Source organism: Strix uralensis, chromosome 15 (assembly GCF_047716275.1).
Source record: "Strix uralensis isolate ZFMK-TIS-50842 chromosome 15, bStrUra1, whole genome shotgun sequence".
Taxonomy (NCBI): Eukaryota; Metazoa; Chordata; class Aves; order Strigiformes; family Strigidae; genus Strix; species Strix uralensis.
In genome coordinates, this window is record NC_133986.1 from 3636512 (window position 1) to 3649899 (window position 13388).

General features: G+C 35.5%; 1 protein-coding gene across 4 annotated transcripts in view; it reads right to left on the minus strand.

Annotated features, from left to right (window-relative positions):
• Positions 1–13388, minus strand: part of QSER1 (glutamine and serine rich 1) — a 46160-nt gene that overhangs the window by 4925 nt on the left and 27847 nt on the right. For all 4 annotated transcript variants that reach the window (XM_074884315.1, XM_074884312.1, XM_074884314.1 and 1 more), the window contains 7 exons: positions 12232–12527; positions 10547–10663; positions 9812–9945; positions 7302–7513; positions 5544–5681; positions 4115–4212; positions 2029–2181 (listed from right to left, as the gene is read on the minus strand). In XM_074884315.1, coding sequence (XP_074740416.1) covers positions 2029–2181; positions 4115–4212; positions 5544–5681; positions 7302–7513; positions 9812–9945; positions 10547–10663; positions 12232–12527 — 1148 coding nt within the window. The remainder of the gene's footprint in view (positions 1–2028; positions 2182–4114; positions 4213–5543; positions 5682–7301; positions 7514–9811; positions 9946–10546; positions 10664–12231; positions 12528–13388) is intronic.

Below are 13388 nucleotides of genomic sequence, written 5' to 3' on the forward strand. Positions count from 1 at the left end.
TCATTCAAAGAATTGCTTTGACATATTTTGGTACACTGTAATTTACATTACACCACAATTATCTCCTATCCCCACTTTCTCTACCAAGTTATTTTATCAAAACTAGGTTTAAGAATGCTTCTACCCTGAATGCACTGCAAGACTAAAAAGGGTAAGACACCCCCTTCTCAAGAATTACCACAAGGATTACCAAAGCTTAACTATTTTCCTACCAGATTGATGGGTATCATTGCAAAAAAGCATACAGTTTGTGCTTCAGAAGGGCTGATTTATACTTATCTAACACTTCATGTTACTTTGGCAAGAAGTATGAGTATGGCTGGATTTACAGGTCATTTGTCTAGCCACCATTTACTGCTGGGAGATAAGCCTATGCAAGCCAGTACCTAGTAAAATCTAGTTAAAGCGGTCCCTAGGAATGCTATGGAAATAATTGTACATCTCAAGCTTTACCGTGTTATTTTTTAAAACTTTTTTTTTTTTAAATTTAAGATACACAGCTTCATTCTGTCATGGGAAATGAGGAAAGGAGCAATAAAGGCCTAAATTTTTAAAAAGTGTTATCTAGTCTCAGTTTCTACAGTATTAACATTAATTTTTCATTTTTGATCTGAAGGCATTGTATCATTTACTTTTAGAGATTTTTGCAGCAAGTTTAAGAAGCTGTTATCATTATGAGCTACACAGTGATTTTACCACAACTGCAATGTTGAAGGAAAAACATTGCTGCTTCAGCAACAGTTCAGGAGGCTGACTGCTGTGCAGAAACGGGGTCTGACATTCAGTCCTTGTTCTGGTGGTGACAGAAGCAGACAGGCTCTAGCGGGGCTCTGCTGTTTGACATGCTACAACGGGTGAGAAGCACAGCAACAGCAGAGCTCACCTCTCCCTTCCCATCCAACTACACCTACCGACTGCTGCCTGCATAAGGGAAGCAGCATACTACTACTTCATCTTCCTGCAATCTTGAGTAGTTGCTACAGAAGACTTCCTGTATAAATATACAGGATAAGAGCATCTGAGTCTAAACACAGAACTTAAATAGAGGAATAATTATAAAATTATTTATTGTATTCTGTCTTCCTACTGGAATATAACTATGTTTTACAGATGAATTAAACCAATGATTTAATATACTGGTTTTGTGGCAACCTGAGCATGGTGTGTCAGTTTTCCCAGCAGTTTGCACAGGAGGGCGCCTCTTCAAAGGAGGGGCAATACACGGGCCAAGTGGAGAGGCCTGAAGTCCACATAACCCAGCAATGTTCTGTGACCATCTGTGCAGGCCAAGGGCACTCATCCCACCTGACCCTCAGGGCAGGGTGGCGGGCACTCATCTGAGAGCAAAGGCTGCAGCTCCAGCTGGGGGGTCTGTACCATCTACCCCCACAGCAGCCGATGCCTCCCCCCAGGCAGAGGTGCTGAAGGGAGAGGCCACAGTGCAGACCTTGGGCTGCAGGACGTGCCCAGACCTTTCTCCCAGGGTTCAGCACTGGAGGAGACTCTGGGGAGACCTTACAGCATCCTTCTAGTATTTAAAGGGGGCTACAGGAAAGCTGGGGAGGGACTCTTTATCAAGGGGTGTAGGGATAGGACAAGGTGTAATGGTTTTAAACTGAAAGAAGGTAGATTTAGATTAGATATAAGGAAGAAATTCTTCCCTGTGAGGGTGGTGAGACACTGGCACAGGTTGCCCAGAGAAGCTGTGGCTGCCCCCTCCCTGGAAGGGTTCAAGGCCAGGTTGGACGGGGCTTTGAGCAACCTGGGCTAGTGGGAGGTGTCCCTGCCCATGGCAGGGGGGTGGGGACTAGGTGATCTTTAAGGTTCCTTCCAACCCAAACCATTCTGTGATTCTATGAAATGTTTTTTAACATTCCCTTGTTACAGAAAAAGCACCTCATGCAACAAAGATTTTATATTTTGATACATCTACCAAAAAAAGGTAATACATGAAGCAGTATTTTATATAAATGTGGTTATCATATCAGAAGTCAGATGGTGGTAGCAATAAGCCTTCTAAACACTCACCTGTGCTAATTTACTGGTTGATTTAGAAGCCCTCAGTGTTTTCTTGTTGTAAGCTTTACCATTCATTTTGATCTTAGACACAGATGTCCCTCCACTTTTTGTCTTTGAATCCCGAGTGATCACTGTCAGTTCAGGAAAGTTTTCCAAAGCATTCTTTAAACAGAGCATATTAAAAAAAAGATTAAGAAAAATTCAAGAATGGCCAGTCACTCAGACCACTGATAAATTGGCCATTTTTCTTTGAAAAGTTAAGAGTGCAGCCTATTATGAAACAATGTATTCTTCCACAAAGACCTCATAAAATGTCTTTATCAGATCAAGCAACCATATACAGTTTGAAAAGCATGACCTGTTCTTGACTACTGTAATTTTTCAAGACGAGAAGATCCTTTTATTGTACCTCAGATTACCATCTGTGATTCTTTCATTACAACAAAAAAAGGCTCTACTAGGTAATTTTTACCTTTTAAAATGCTTTCCATTCCATTGCTACCCAACCATCTCGTAAGGCCAGTTACCTGGGGATGTCTAAGTACTTAATGCCCAGTCAGGCACGGGAAGTCTGCCAACTGTAAGCAGGGATTGGATGCCTAAATATCTTCATAGGTTTTCTCCCAGCTTTTGCAAAGTACAAATTAATTGCATCTTATAATATCTGTAAGGTAGAATAGCTCATGTACAGTGAAGGAGATGGCTGGCTCAAAAAAGCACTAGCTTTTAAGACATACTAATTCATGAGAGTGAACTGCATTTTTACCAGCTTCAGTTCTATGTCATTTGCATGAGTAAATTTCAATACAACTTTGTTGTACAAATACAGTATTATGTTAGCAGCCACTTTGAAATAGTTCTGTCATCCTATATGATCTGGTCCTGAAAAAAATATTTAAACAACATATATTTCTTTGTATTATATTCCAGTATGAGGGGAAAAAAAAAAAAATCAGGCATACAGAAAAATGTGTTGATGCTGCAAGCTTAAGGACCTAATTTGGACTATTGGGTTAAAATATGAAGTTGACAATTTTTGTATTTTCTTTTTAACAAGCAGTACTAGAACTCAACCACCTCCCCTGTCTATAATTTCTTACCACTTTATATACATCAATCATTTTTCACTTTATAAAAAAACGCTCTCAGTAAAAAGCTATAAACTCCACTGCAGAGAGAGTCGCACAGTGGTAGCAGTAACCTCAGCGAGCTAACCTGTCCATATACAATATTCATTGCAATGCTTTCAACCTGGAACAACTTCAATAGGTTTAAATTATTTAGTTTTTCTATCCACTGAAAGAGCCTTCCTGAAGATTGATTTTGAGTGTCAAGGGGCTTTGGCCACTTCTGCCTTCCTCTGAAGAATTCCTATTAACCAGAACAGTTTACATGGCCGGACCACTGACCTAAAACAGACAAATTTGAATTGGAATAAAGAAGAAAATACTAGTGATTTCCACATCTTTGAGAGCACAAGACATAAAATGGTCATAATTATTTCCAAATTAAATTTACACAATTCAGCTAAGATGCTTCATTTACCAAGGTTCAATTAAAGCAACAGTAATATTTTCTAATTTTGTTTTTATAAAAACCTATAACCCAAAGGATGCAATAAACTGTTAGAACTCTAAAGAATGTTACAGGCAAAACTACCTGACTGCTGTCTGATTTGGTTTGTAATACAGTACTAAAATATCCCATATTAAGTGTATCCAGTGGAAAAAAAAAAAGTTGAATTCATCCATTATCAATGCAGAATAGTAGAAGTACTTAAACTGAATGATACTCATGAACAATAATGATATTTTCTGGTTATTGCTTGCTTCTGTGCCTCATTCAACTCTAGTATCTAAACTAATAATTTGATTAAATCTGGAACAGAAGCAGACTTTCCTGTATTAATCATCATATTAACCTGAATTTTAAAGAGCATCAAACATGTTTTCCTAACCAGACACTTATGATGACAAATAAGGATGGCATGAGTTGGTACCTTCATACCAGAAGGAAAACATAAAAGGCTTTTTATCTCACAGTTTCAATGACTTACTTAGGACATTAAAAAATCCTAGAATTTAAAAGATAATACCTTGAAAGCATGATCCAAGCGTAATTTGGAAAGCAGCCTTTTCCTATTGTCATTCAGCATACCATCAATTTTTCTCATGTGAGGCAGAAGTAGCTCATCTAAAAGACACATTAAAAAAAGTAGCAGTTGATTATTAAGAGACACACAGTAACAACATTCCTATTCAGTCTACACTTCAGCCCACTAACATAAAATGTCAAAGTAAAAAGTAATGCAATTTGCACATAAACTAATTTCAAACATGAGAGAAAAATCTCTTTTTTTGGATCAGCCTGCTAAACCGGTCTAGATATTATGCAGTTTAATTGCTGACTGCAATCCTGCTCCTCCTCTGACTTTTCTTGTTGAAAGGAATAAATGAAGATAGAGCAATACAGAACATAAATCTTAAGACAATTTCAAACCATTTCCTAGATAATCCTCTTCTGTGCAACACAACACACAGTTTTATGAAGAGAAGTATGTGTTTTTGACATTCACTACTCCATATTACAAAAGATGACCCTGCTGACATTTATAACAAAAGAAATTGAGGAAAGCGCTAACTGATAAAAGTTATCTGATAAACCACTGTAAATTGCACAATATATGTTTGAACATAGGTATGTGGCCATGAATGAAAATTTACAGCTCAGTATAGAGTCTTTTATTTATAGTCAATTTCTTTGCTTTTAGTGGGACTACCGGCAGAATTTATAGGTATGAAACCTTGAGGTAAGTGTGCGTCAATACACAGAGCAAACCAGGAAAGAAGAGTCTAGAAAATAGTTTTCTAAATCAGGCAAACAGAATATCGTAGAAAAAAAAACAGTCTCCAACCAAATAATATAAGAAATGATTACTCTTTTGGGACCTTTGTCTTTATACACAAGTGTGTTGCTAAATTTTGAGAAATAGGAAGTTTTGACTTGTATCCTGGAGTCCACTGCAGTAAATAAGTCCAAACATTTTCTCCTCAAACAAAAAGCGGAATATAAATGTCTTTGATCAAAATTTCAAAGTTTCAGAGTTTGAAAAACAGAATATTTAATAGTAGCAAGAATCAGTACTACTTATAAGGGTATTTCTTCATAAGAAAGTAAACACACCTGAAACACTGCAATTTCAAATAAATGTTTGCTAAAATTTTAAAAGACAGTAACATAACAGCAGGAACAAAGAGCTCTGTTCTGACATTCACAGCACAAGCCTAATGTAACCAAGCAGACAAAACAGTATTTCCAAATCACTCTGATTATTCAAAGAGATAGTGCAAATATATATATATGCACACACGTAAGTAATTTGCGTAAAATGTTCTTCAGATGCGGGTACGTAGCCAGAAGTTTGGTGGGGTTCTTTTTGTTTTTCTTTTTAAAAGATACATTTCCTTTACTGATTAATAACCTTAAAATCTAATAAAAACATACAAATGTTAAACATACTGTACCATTGCTCTTTTCCAAGGCTTGCATTGTGTCTGGATCCAAGGCAATGCTAACAAGCAACTCCATGTAGCTCTTAAAAGTCTCTTTCATAGCTCTTGTGTTCAAAAAGCGAGTAACAAGGGGAGCTGGAGGTACAAGCTCTGAAAATTTATCAGAATACAATGATTTTTTTTTCTTTCCGCATCCTGCAAATATTTGTGTTTTTCAAAACTGAAGGTTTCTCTCTTTAAACACAAGTGACCCCTACTGGTATCCCAAGAGATTAAAACTGAATGCAATCAGAAATAACACTCAAACTACTTACATGCCAACACCACGTACAAGCACCAAATCTGGTACAAATGGTAAAACTTTTTGTAGAAACATGTACAACTACTCATAACTATCAGCATTTAGATTATAATATTTTAGGGAATTTAAACATTTTTCTATTATTGTAGATGAAAGCCTAGAGAAAAGGGATAATGAATAACTTCAGTCAAGCAAAGTGCCCTAAGTGCAGGTTTCATGTCAATGCAAATACCTCCTAAAACCACAAAACTTGAAGTCATCCAACAGAAAAACATTCAAAAGCACTAATGTCACTTAAGAGTCTGCATACCATCAAAGTCAATCCCACTTAATTGACCAACTCACAAAAAACACATAAACCAAATTTTACCTGTGAAGCAATGTAGGCATATTTATACTTATTCTGAGGAAACTTTTATTTTTTCATAGACAGCAATTTTAAACATGCACATGGACTAGTCATCTGTATCAGTGAGCATTCTGGAGCTTTTTATAGGCTCCATGTACAATACCAGTATTTTGCAGTAATTTAGCTAGCAAGGCTGTTAAACTTTCTCAGATATCCACATTTCTATGGATGACTATCATCACGAGGCTACTTGAAATTTTAAATATGGACAGTTGTACCTATTAATGGTTATTTGGGTAAGTTGGCTTGAAAAATTTTTTTAAAGGTGCTGCCCTCAGCAGAGGCACTGTTCCAGCACACCAACCCTAGCTTATCTATAGTTAAAAGTCACCGAGGTCAACATGCTTTGGAAATGCAGCAATACAAAGCATGGGTACTACACACATTAACTTCAAACATACCGGAAATAAACAAAAACACCTGCAAAATGCACTGTGTATCTGCTACCACAGGTAATCTCTATAAACATCGTAAACTTCAAAAATTCCCTTCTGTTCTGGAGAAATACTGCAAACATCGTATCCCAACGTTCCAAGACATCACAAATGTCTTAACGGCAAATCTGCTCAGCAGGCGGCATTTGAACATCTGGCATTTAGACAAGCAGTGAAGCAGCCAAAAAGTCAACTGCTTTTTCTCCTTGGGTTTTGAAAAAACAACAGTAACATCTGAATTCTACCCACATCTGCATGCAGACAGGCATTGCAGGAATGTTATTTTAGACATGACATGGAGTTGCAATAGAAAATTAATGAAGAATCCGATTCTTGAGATGTATTCAAAAATCAAATCACACATCCTCCTCCTCCAGTTGTATTCGTCTTAGAAAGCAAGAAGTAAACTGATAAACCACATTTGAGATAACTTCAGTTGCACACATTTGCTCATACACAAACAACAACTAAAAAGTTTGAAGAAATCAATTTTGCGTGGCACTGTCAGATTTTAATTTTCTTCTGAGGCTAGTAAAAAAAATTGCAAGTTTGAGCAATGTATTTTTATAATACTATTTTCAGTTAAATTTGAATAGCCTAGATGCTAACAATAGTATCTTGCTCACCATCCTCATCACTCTGGGCCTCAGGTGAAGAATCAGACTGGGAAGATGAAAATTCTTCTTTCCACTTTTTCCTTTTCTTTGGTGGTGGTTCAGCCTTTACCTTTGGCTGTTTAGCTTTGGGTTTCACAGAAGAGACTTTTGTTGCTGTTGGTTTTGGTGTTGGTGGATCAGGGGTTTTGTTGTTGCTACTACTAGGTTTGCAATGAATAGTCCTGCAATATTATGAAGACAATCTTTATGAAAATAATTACCACACAAGTTTTGGCATTAATAAAATAGCTATAGTCTTATTTAACCAGAATATATTCCTCATGGAATTATATATACTTATTTCATTGCCACATGTAACTAGGCATTAGGTCATACACACTATACTACTATATTTTTGATATAATGCTTAACAATGATTTTCAACTACCAAAGATTAAAAAATATTCCAATTTTATAACTAGATAAACAGGTACAGAAAGTTTAAATTCTACTAACATTGGGCAATTTATGAGCCACAGGAGATTGGAGCCAATATTGAAATTGGTTATTTAATGAAAAAAAAAAAAAAAAAATCAGACTTGACAGACTTGAATAAATGCTAGAAATCAATGAGATCCACTGACAAAGTGAATTTGGGATATTGTAAACATACAAAGATAGGAGAGAATATAATCCAGGTAAAAATGCAGGATCTTGAGGACTGGAATAAGAAACCAGACAACTCCTTTCCTTTCTCTTCCCACCACTCAAAAATAGGAAAACAAACAGGAAACTGAGTATCATAAATAAAAATTTATGTACTTTAGGACTAATAATGCACTACAGTTTTCAGAACATGGTGAGAAATACAATTCTGCAAAGTGCCAGGCAACATTTTTTTGTCCAAATGGGAAAGCAGTGAAATGTACAGTGGAATCATTGTTAGTATCTTCTGAAACACTGAGAATAATTCTAGTCATCTGCCAGAGATGAAGATTTCAAACCAAAATGGATGGAGACAATAGATATTAGAATGATTAGGGGAATGGAAAGCCTGCCTTAGACAAGAAGTTGAAAGACCTTGATTAATCCAGCTTAGTGAAATGAAGACAGAGGTGGAATCTGACTGCTCTCCAGAAATATATCATGCAGTAAAAACACCAGGTAAAGACAGAAATAAAAGCCAAAAACAGTACTGATAGAAGAACATGTGGATACAAGCTAATCAGAATCATGTTTTGTTAAAAGACAGGAGTGCTTCAGAGCACTCAAGGAATGGGTTCTGGAAGTCTTCTGTAGCGGAAGAAAAGAAGAGCACCAAAATCCTAGCTAGTTTTAACCAGATCATTATTATTTTATAAAATAGATTATTTGATGACATTGTTTTCTTTGAGAGCAAACTAGACTTAAAACCACAGTCACTTCTTGAATGAAGAGCACTGATTTTTTTCATTAATGTTTACTAACGTCTGATAAAGAAAACATATCTGCCTTAAATGATAATTATTGAAAATCCATGCAGAGAGAAAGCCTTCAGATATCATCTGAAGTTGTGAGACGATAAAATAAGCTAAGCATTAAATCATGACAGTTTGTACAATACAGAATCTGCAATCTTTTCCAAAAGCACAAAGGTCAACACAAAACGCAGTATCAAAACCCTTAGCAAGTGAATGACAGTGAAAACCTTATGAGAAGGAAGATGACAGAGGAAATCTTGGAGATGGCCAGAGTACTTGTGTGAGAGACACTTACAGTCATAATGTTTTGCAGGACCAGTAGTATATTTACTAGAATAATCAAAACCATACTATGTTTGCCCTGCATTCTTTACATGGCTTTCCAGAGTGACAGATTTGTTTGGGTTCTATTTATCCTTGTTGGTGGTTTAAAAGCAAATACTACTGGAATTACTGATTCTAAGGCACAGACAGAAGTTACATGTGATGACTCAAAGTGATATGGGTTTTTGGGGCAGGGTGAAGGGGGTAAGGCAGCTGCAGTAAGAAAAGTAAAATACCCTCAGTGTGCAAGGACATACTAAAGGAAAAACATCCTTGCAACAACCAACTTCAACATGAACTTTTGTTTTTAAATTAACTTTTCAGCATTGAGAAGAAAGCGTGGTACTTCTTGTATACTGGGACAGGACTGCCATTAAAGCAATCCAGAAAAATACACCTAAACTTGCAAAGTTCACAGGATAGGAGAAAATGATACACAAAAAATTTAAATCATTACACTTGTAGACTTCTATCCTTCATTTAGTGACAAGGCAAAAGATGACAGAAAGAAATATCATACGGAGCCCTAACACCTCTAAAATGAATGATTATTGCAATCCACAGATTCAAGACAGAGAAGTCTTGATATGGCAGTAATTTGTATTTCATTTCTTAAAGCAAAACACACAGTTCTCAGTTTCTACTTTAAAGCTGAATTAACATAATCCTGAATTTTAAGCCTTGTTTAATTAAAAGAGGTGTGTTCTTAATATGAAAACAATATGGCAAAATGAAAAACAAATTGAAATAAAATACCTTGCTGACTGTACAGGCTTGCTTCGTGGTTTTTTTGAACACACTCTGACATACTCCTTTTTGTTTGCATTTTCAATGAACTTCACATACACTCGTTTGTATTTTGTTTTTGCATCCCCGAAATACCCAAGATACTAAAAAAAAAATAAATAAGTGTTTCTCTTAGGTAAAATTATTCAGTTTAACAATTAAAAATTTAAATACTAAAGAAAAAAAGTCAGTTTAAAAACAACTTGTTTACATACAAAGATGAGCCATGCTACAGCATTTATAATTTCCAAGAAATTCTTCAATGGATTTCCACATACTTAAGAAAATAATGCAAGAGGTACTCTGGGCTTAATTTTCTCCCTTTATTTAATCCTCCCCATGTGTTGTCCCAAAAGGATTATCTGCCTGGCAAAGGGCTGCCTGTTGAAATTGCATCCTATCTGTATCCTTCCCATTGTGGGAAGAAGTCGGTTCACAAGCCCGCTTCCACTGACTACTCTGGTTGTGAAGAGTTATTCCTTTACACAGCCTGAATGATACCAAAGAACTCATGCTGGAAAGCAAAGAATCTGCCCATGAATATAGTTAGAGAGAATTTTAGAGAGGAGGAAATCAGGAAACATTTTTTTTTCCCCTCTCAAGGATGCTTGCTAAGAATATATGTCAGAATCACATTTTGTTTCCTAGACTTCCATTAAGGAAATCAGTTCCCATGAGGCTTCATAAGGAATTTTTAAGACTCACACTGTTAGTAGCAGCAAACTCTCTCTGTCCATCTCGCACTTCAGGAACAAACTTTTGCAATAAAGCCTTCTGTACTTTCCAAATAGCTGGAGGCTCTTTTCCTGTTTGCAAAGCAACCTGTAAGAACATACAATTATTTGCTAAAAACTGCTTATTTTTCTCTCAGAAGTGTTATCCATTACATTTTTTCAGCAAGTTACCCAGGGACAAAATTGAAGTCAGTCATTCAGAATTCCAAACCCTTAGTCACTATGTGACGTCTGCATCAAAACAGCAAGACATGAACTACAGTAAGTATAATGCAATCTACAAATTTTACTTTCACAGCGATGAAGTTGTGACAACCAGCTTTACCTATGGGGTGATGTCTTTACTATCATGCAACTAAGCCGTAGAACTTTATTTTTTAAAACAATGTAACATTTTTCCAATTTTTAATTCTTTTGCTCTGTGAAACATTTTTCAAAACAAAAATGCAAGAATCACAGCAAGTAACAAAAAGCTTGCAGGTCCCTAGAGATTCTATAGCAGAAGCCCAGGTACACTGCAGCATGATGCTTGCACTAACATGAAAAGAGATAGTTCAGTATGAGTTAGTGAACCAGATTCTACACTTTCAGTTCAACTTAACCATTAAAAAAAATTACTTTGAGTGGATTTTCTTCTTCACATAGTTTGAAAAATAAACTATTTTAATAGTTTAAAAGTTTATAACTTTTATTTGAAAAATAAAAAACAAATTTGTCATTATTAGCTCTAATGAGAGTTCTCTATACATCTGCCACGCATGCTACTAACTCAAAAAACTCTCTTTTCTGGAAAACATATAATAAAGTATTGGTTCCTTTTTCATGACTGCTTAAATAGCTAAAGAAATAAAATTTTAAAAAGCTTAAAATTATCTCATAACATACCTTAATCAGTTTTATAAGTGACAAGGGAATATTTTAAAACTGATAACCCTTGTCTTACATGACAAAGCTACATGAATTCATTTAAGACTTAAGCTCAATAAGATGAACACATAGACAAGTAATCAGAAGTATTAGAAATTAATGGTAAGAATATTGCTGGCTATGATAGCAACAAAAGGAAAGGTAAACACGTAGAAGAATTTAAAATGGAGAAGCAACAAAACGAGAACAAAACAAGAAATCAAAGACAACAAGGAACATTCCTGTGAACTCATGTGAAGAGCTGAATTGGTTGCTTATGAAAGCCATTTCTTATTGGAATAGCAAGCAGAACCTCTTCCAAAAAAGAAAAAAGACGAGTCCAAGACATTTTGCAAAAGCCCAAGCCATTTCCTCAACCTTACACTTGAAAGCCTACTACTATCTTAAAAAAAAAAAAAAAAGAAAAAAAAAAGGTAGTCAACAGCCTGGGAAAAATTTTTGCTTTTTAATATTAAAAAAGGTAATTTCAAGTTCTAACAGAGGTTACCAGCACATAGGTTTACTTTGTTATGTATGTAACATAAAATGGGTCATGTACATACAAAACATATTCATAACCTGCACTAGAAAGACACCTTTAAGGCATATATCTTGGCAGCAGTCAGGGAATATCAGAATAGAAACAGAAAACTAATCTGCAGCGTCTACCCTTTTGGTAGTTACTTGAAGCTAAATTCATATGTAGGATTTTTCATTTTTTTTTTTCCCCACAGCAAGTATTCAGCCTACCTTTAGTGTCTCTATATCTTCAATCTTCACTACAAATTCATCACGTTCTCTGTACATGCCCTCTCCTCCACTGTCCGTATTCTCCTCATCAGTACATCCCTCTATTGCAACAGTGGCCTGTATTTTTGCCAGTTGGTCTGAAGTCACAGCATCCTGTTGAGCTACTTTTAAGGGGTCAGCTGCATTCATTTTCTCTTGCACATTGACTACAGGAGCAGCTGTCTGTGGAGATTCCTGCTTTATTACAGCAGTAGTGGCAGTGGTGGCAGCAGTAACAACTGCCGCTTTTTCTGCTTCTGAAGAAAAAGATCCAAGTTTTAGTTAAATTATCAAGGATTAGCAACAGAAAATGGGAACAATATTAATTTTTCTTCTTTTCTGTTACAATGCATATTAAAAACAACTATTCTAGGAAAAACACCTTTCTAAGAGTTAAAATAGAAGCATTATATTGGCCACAACTAAACCTAAATGAAACCAAAATACTGTAGCTAGTGTACCTCTGTATTAAACTGCTTCATCTGTTAGCATCTAGAAATAACAAAGATGCATGCTTTAGAAAACAATTTGATAATTACAGACATGATCAACAGGAAATACTATTGCACTTTTTGTGAATAAGCAAATACAACAGTAAAGGCTACAACACTGAATCTTGTTTCTAATCTGCTGATAAGTATTTTAAAATTGGATTAAGGAAGGAGAAATACACATGAAATAAAAAAACATTTGCTGTATTTATTGGACATTTATTGTTTATAACTTGTGATAACGTAACTGGAAGTTCCAGATTAAAACTTTGCCAATATCCTAATAATTTTTAATATTAACAGAGGTGAGCAATGAGAAATGATGATACAAAACAAAGAAGGGAAAGAACATTCTTCTCCTCCTCTATGCCAAAGAGCCAAAGGAAACTCCCACCTTTCAAAATTATTATTCTTGCCCACCTGAAAAAAATCAGAATCCTTTTTAGATATTACTTTATACTCTTTTATACATAATAGTTTTCACACTGACTTGCTGATCTAAAAGAGATCAAGTTATATTAGCTATAGCATAATTACTAATATCACTTAGTAAACTGGCTTCAAACTTAACCATTTTACATTTTTGTTAAATCACTGTGAATTGTTGACTTTTTCACTTGAAAAAAT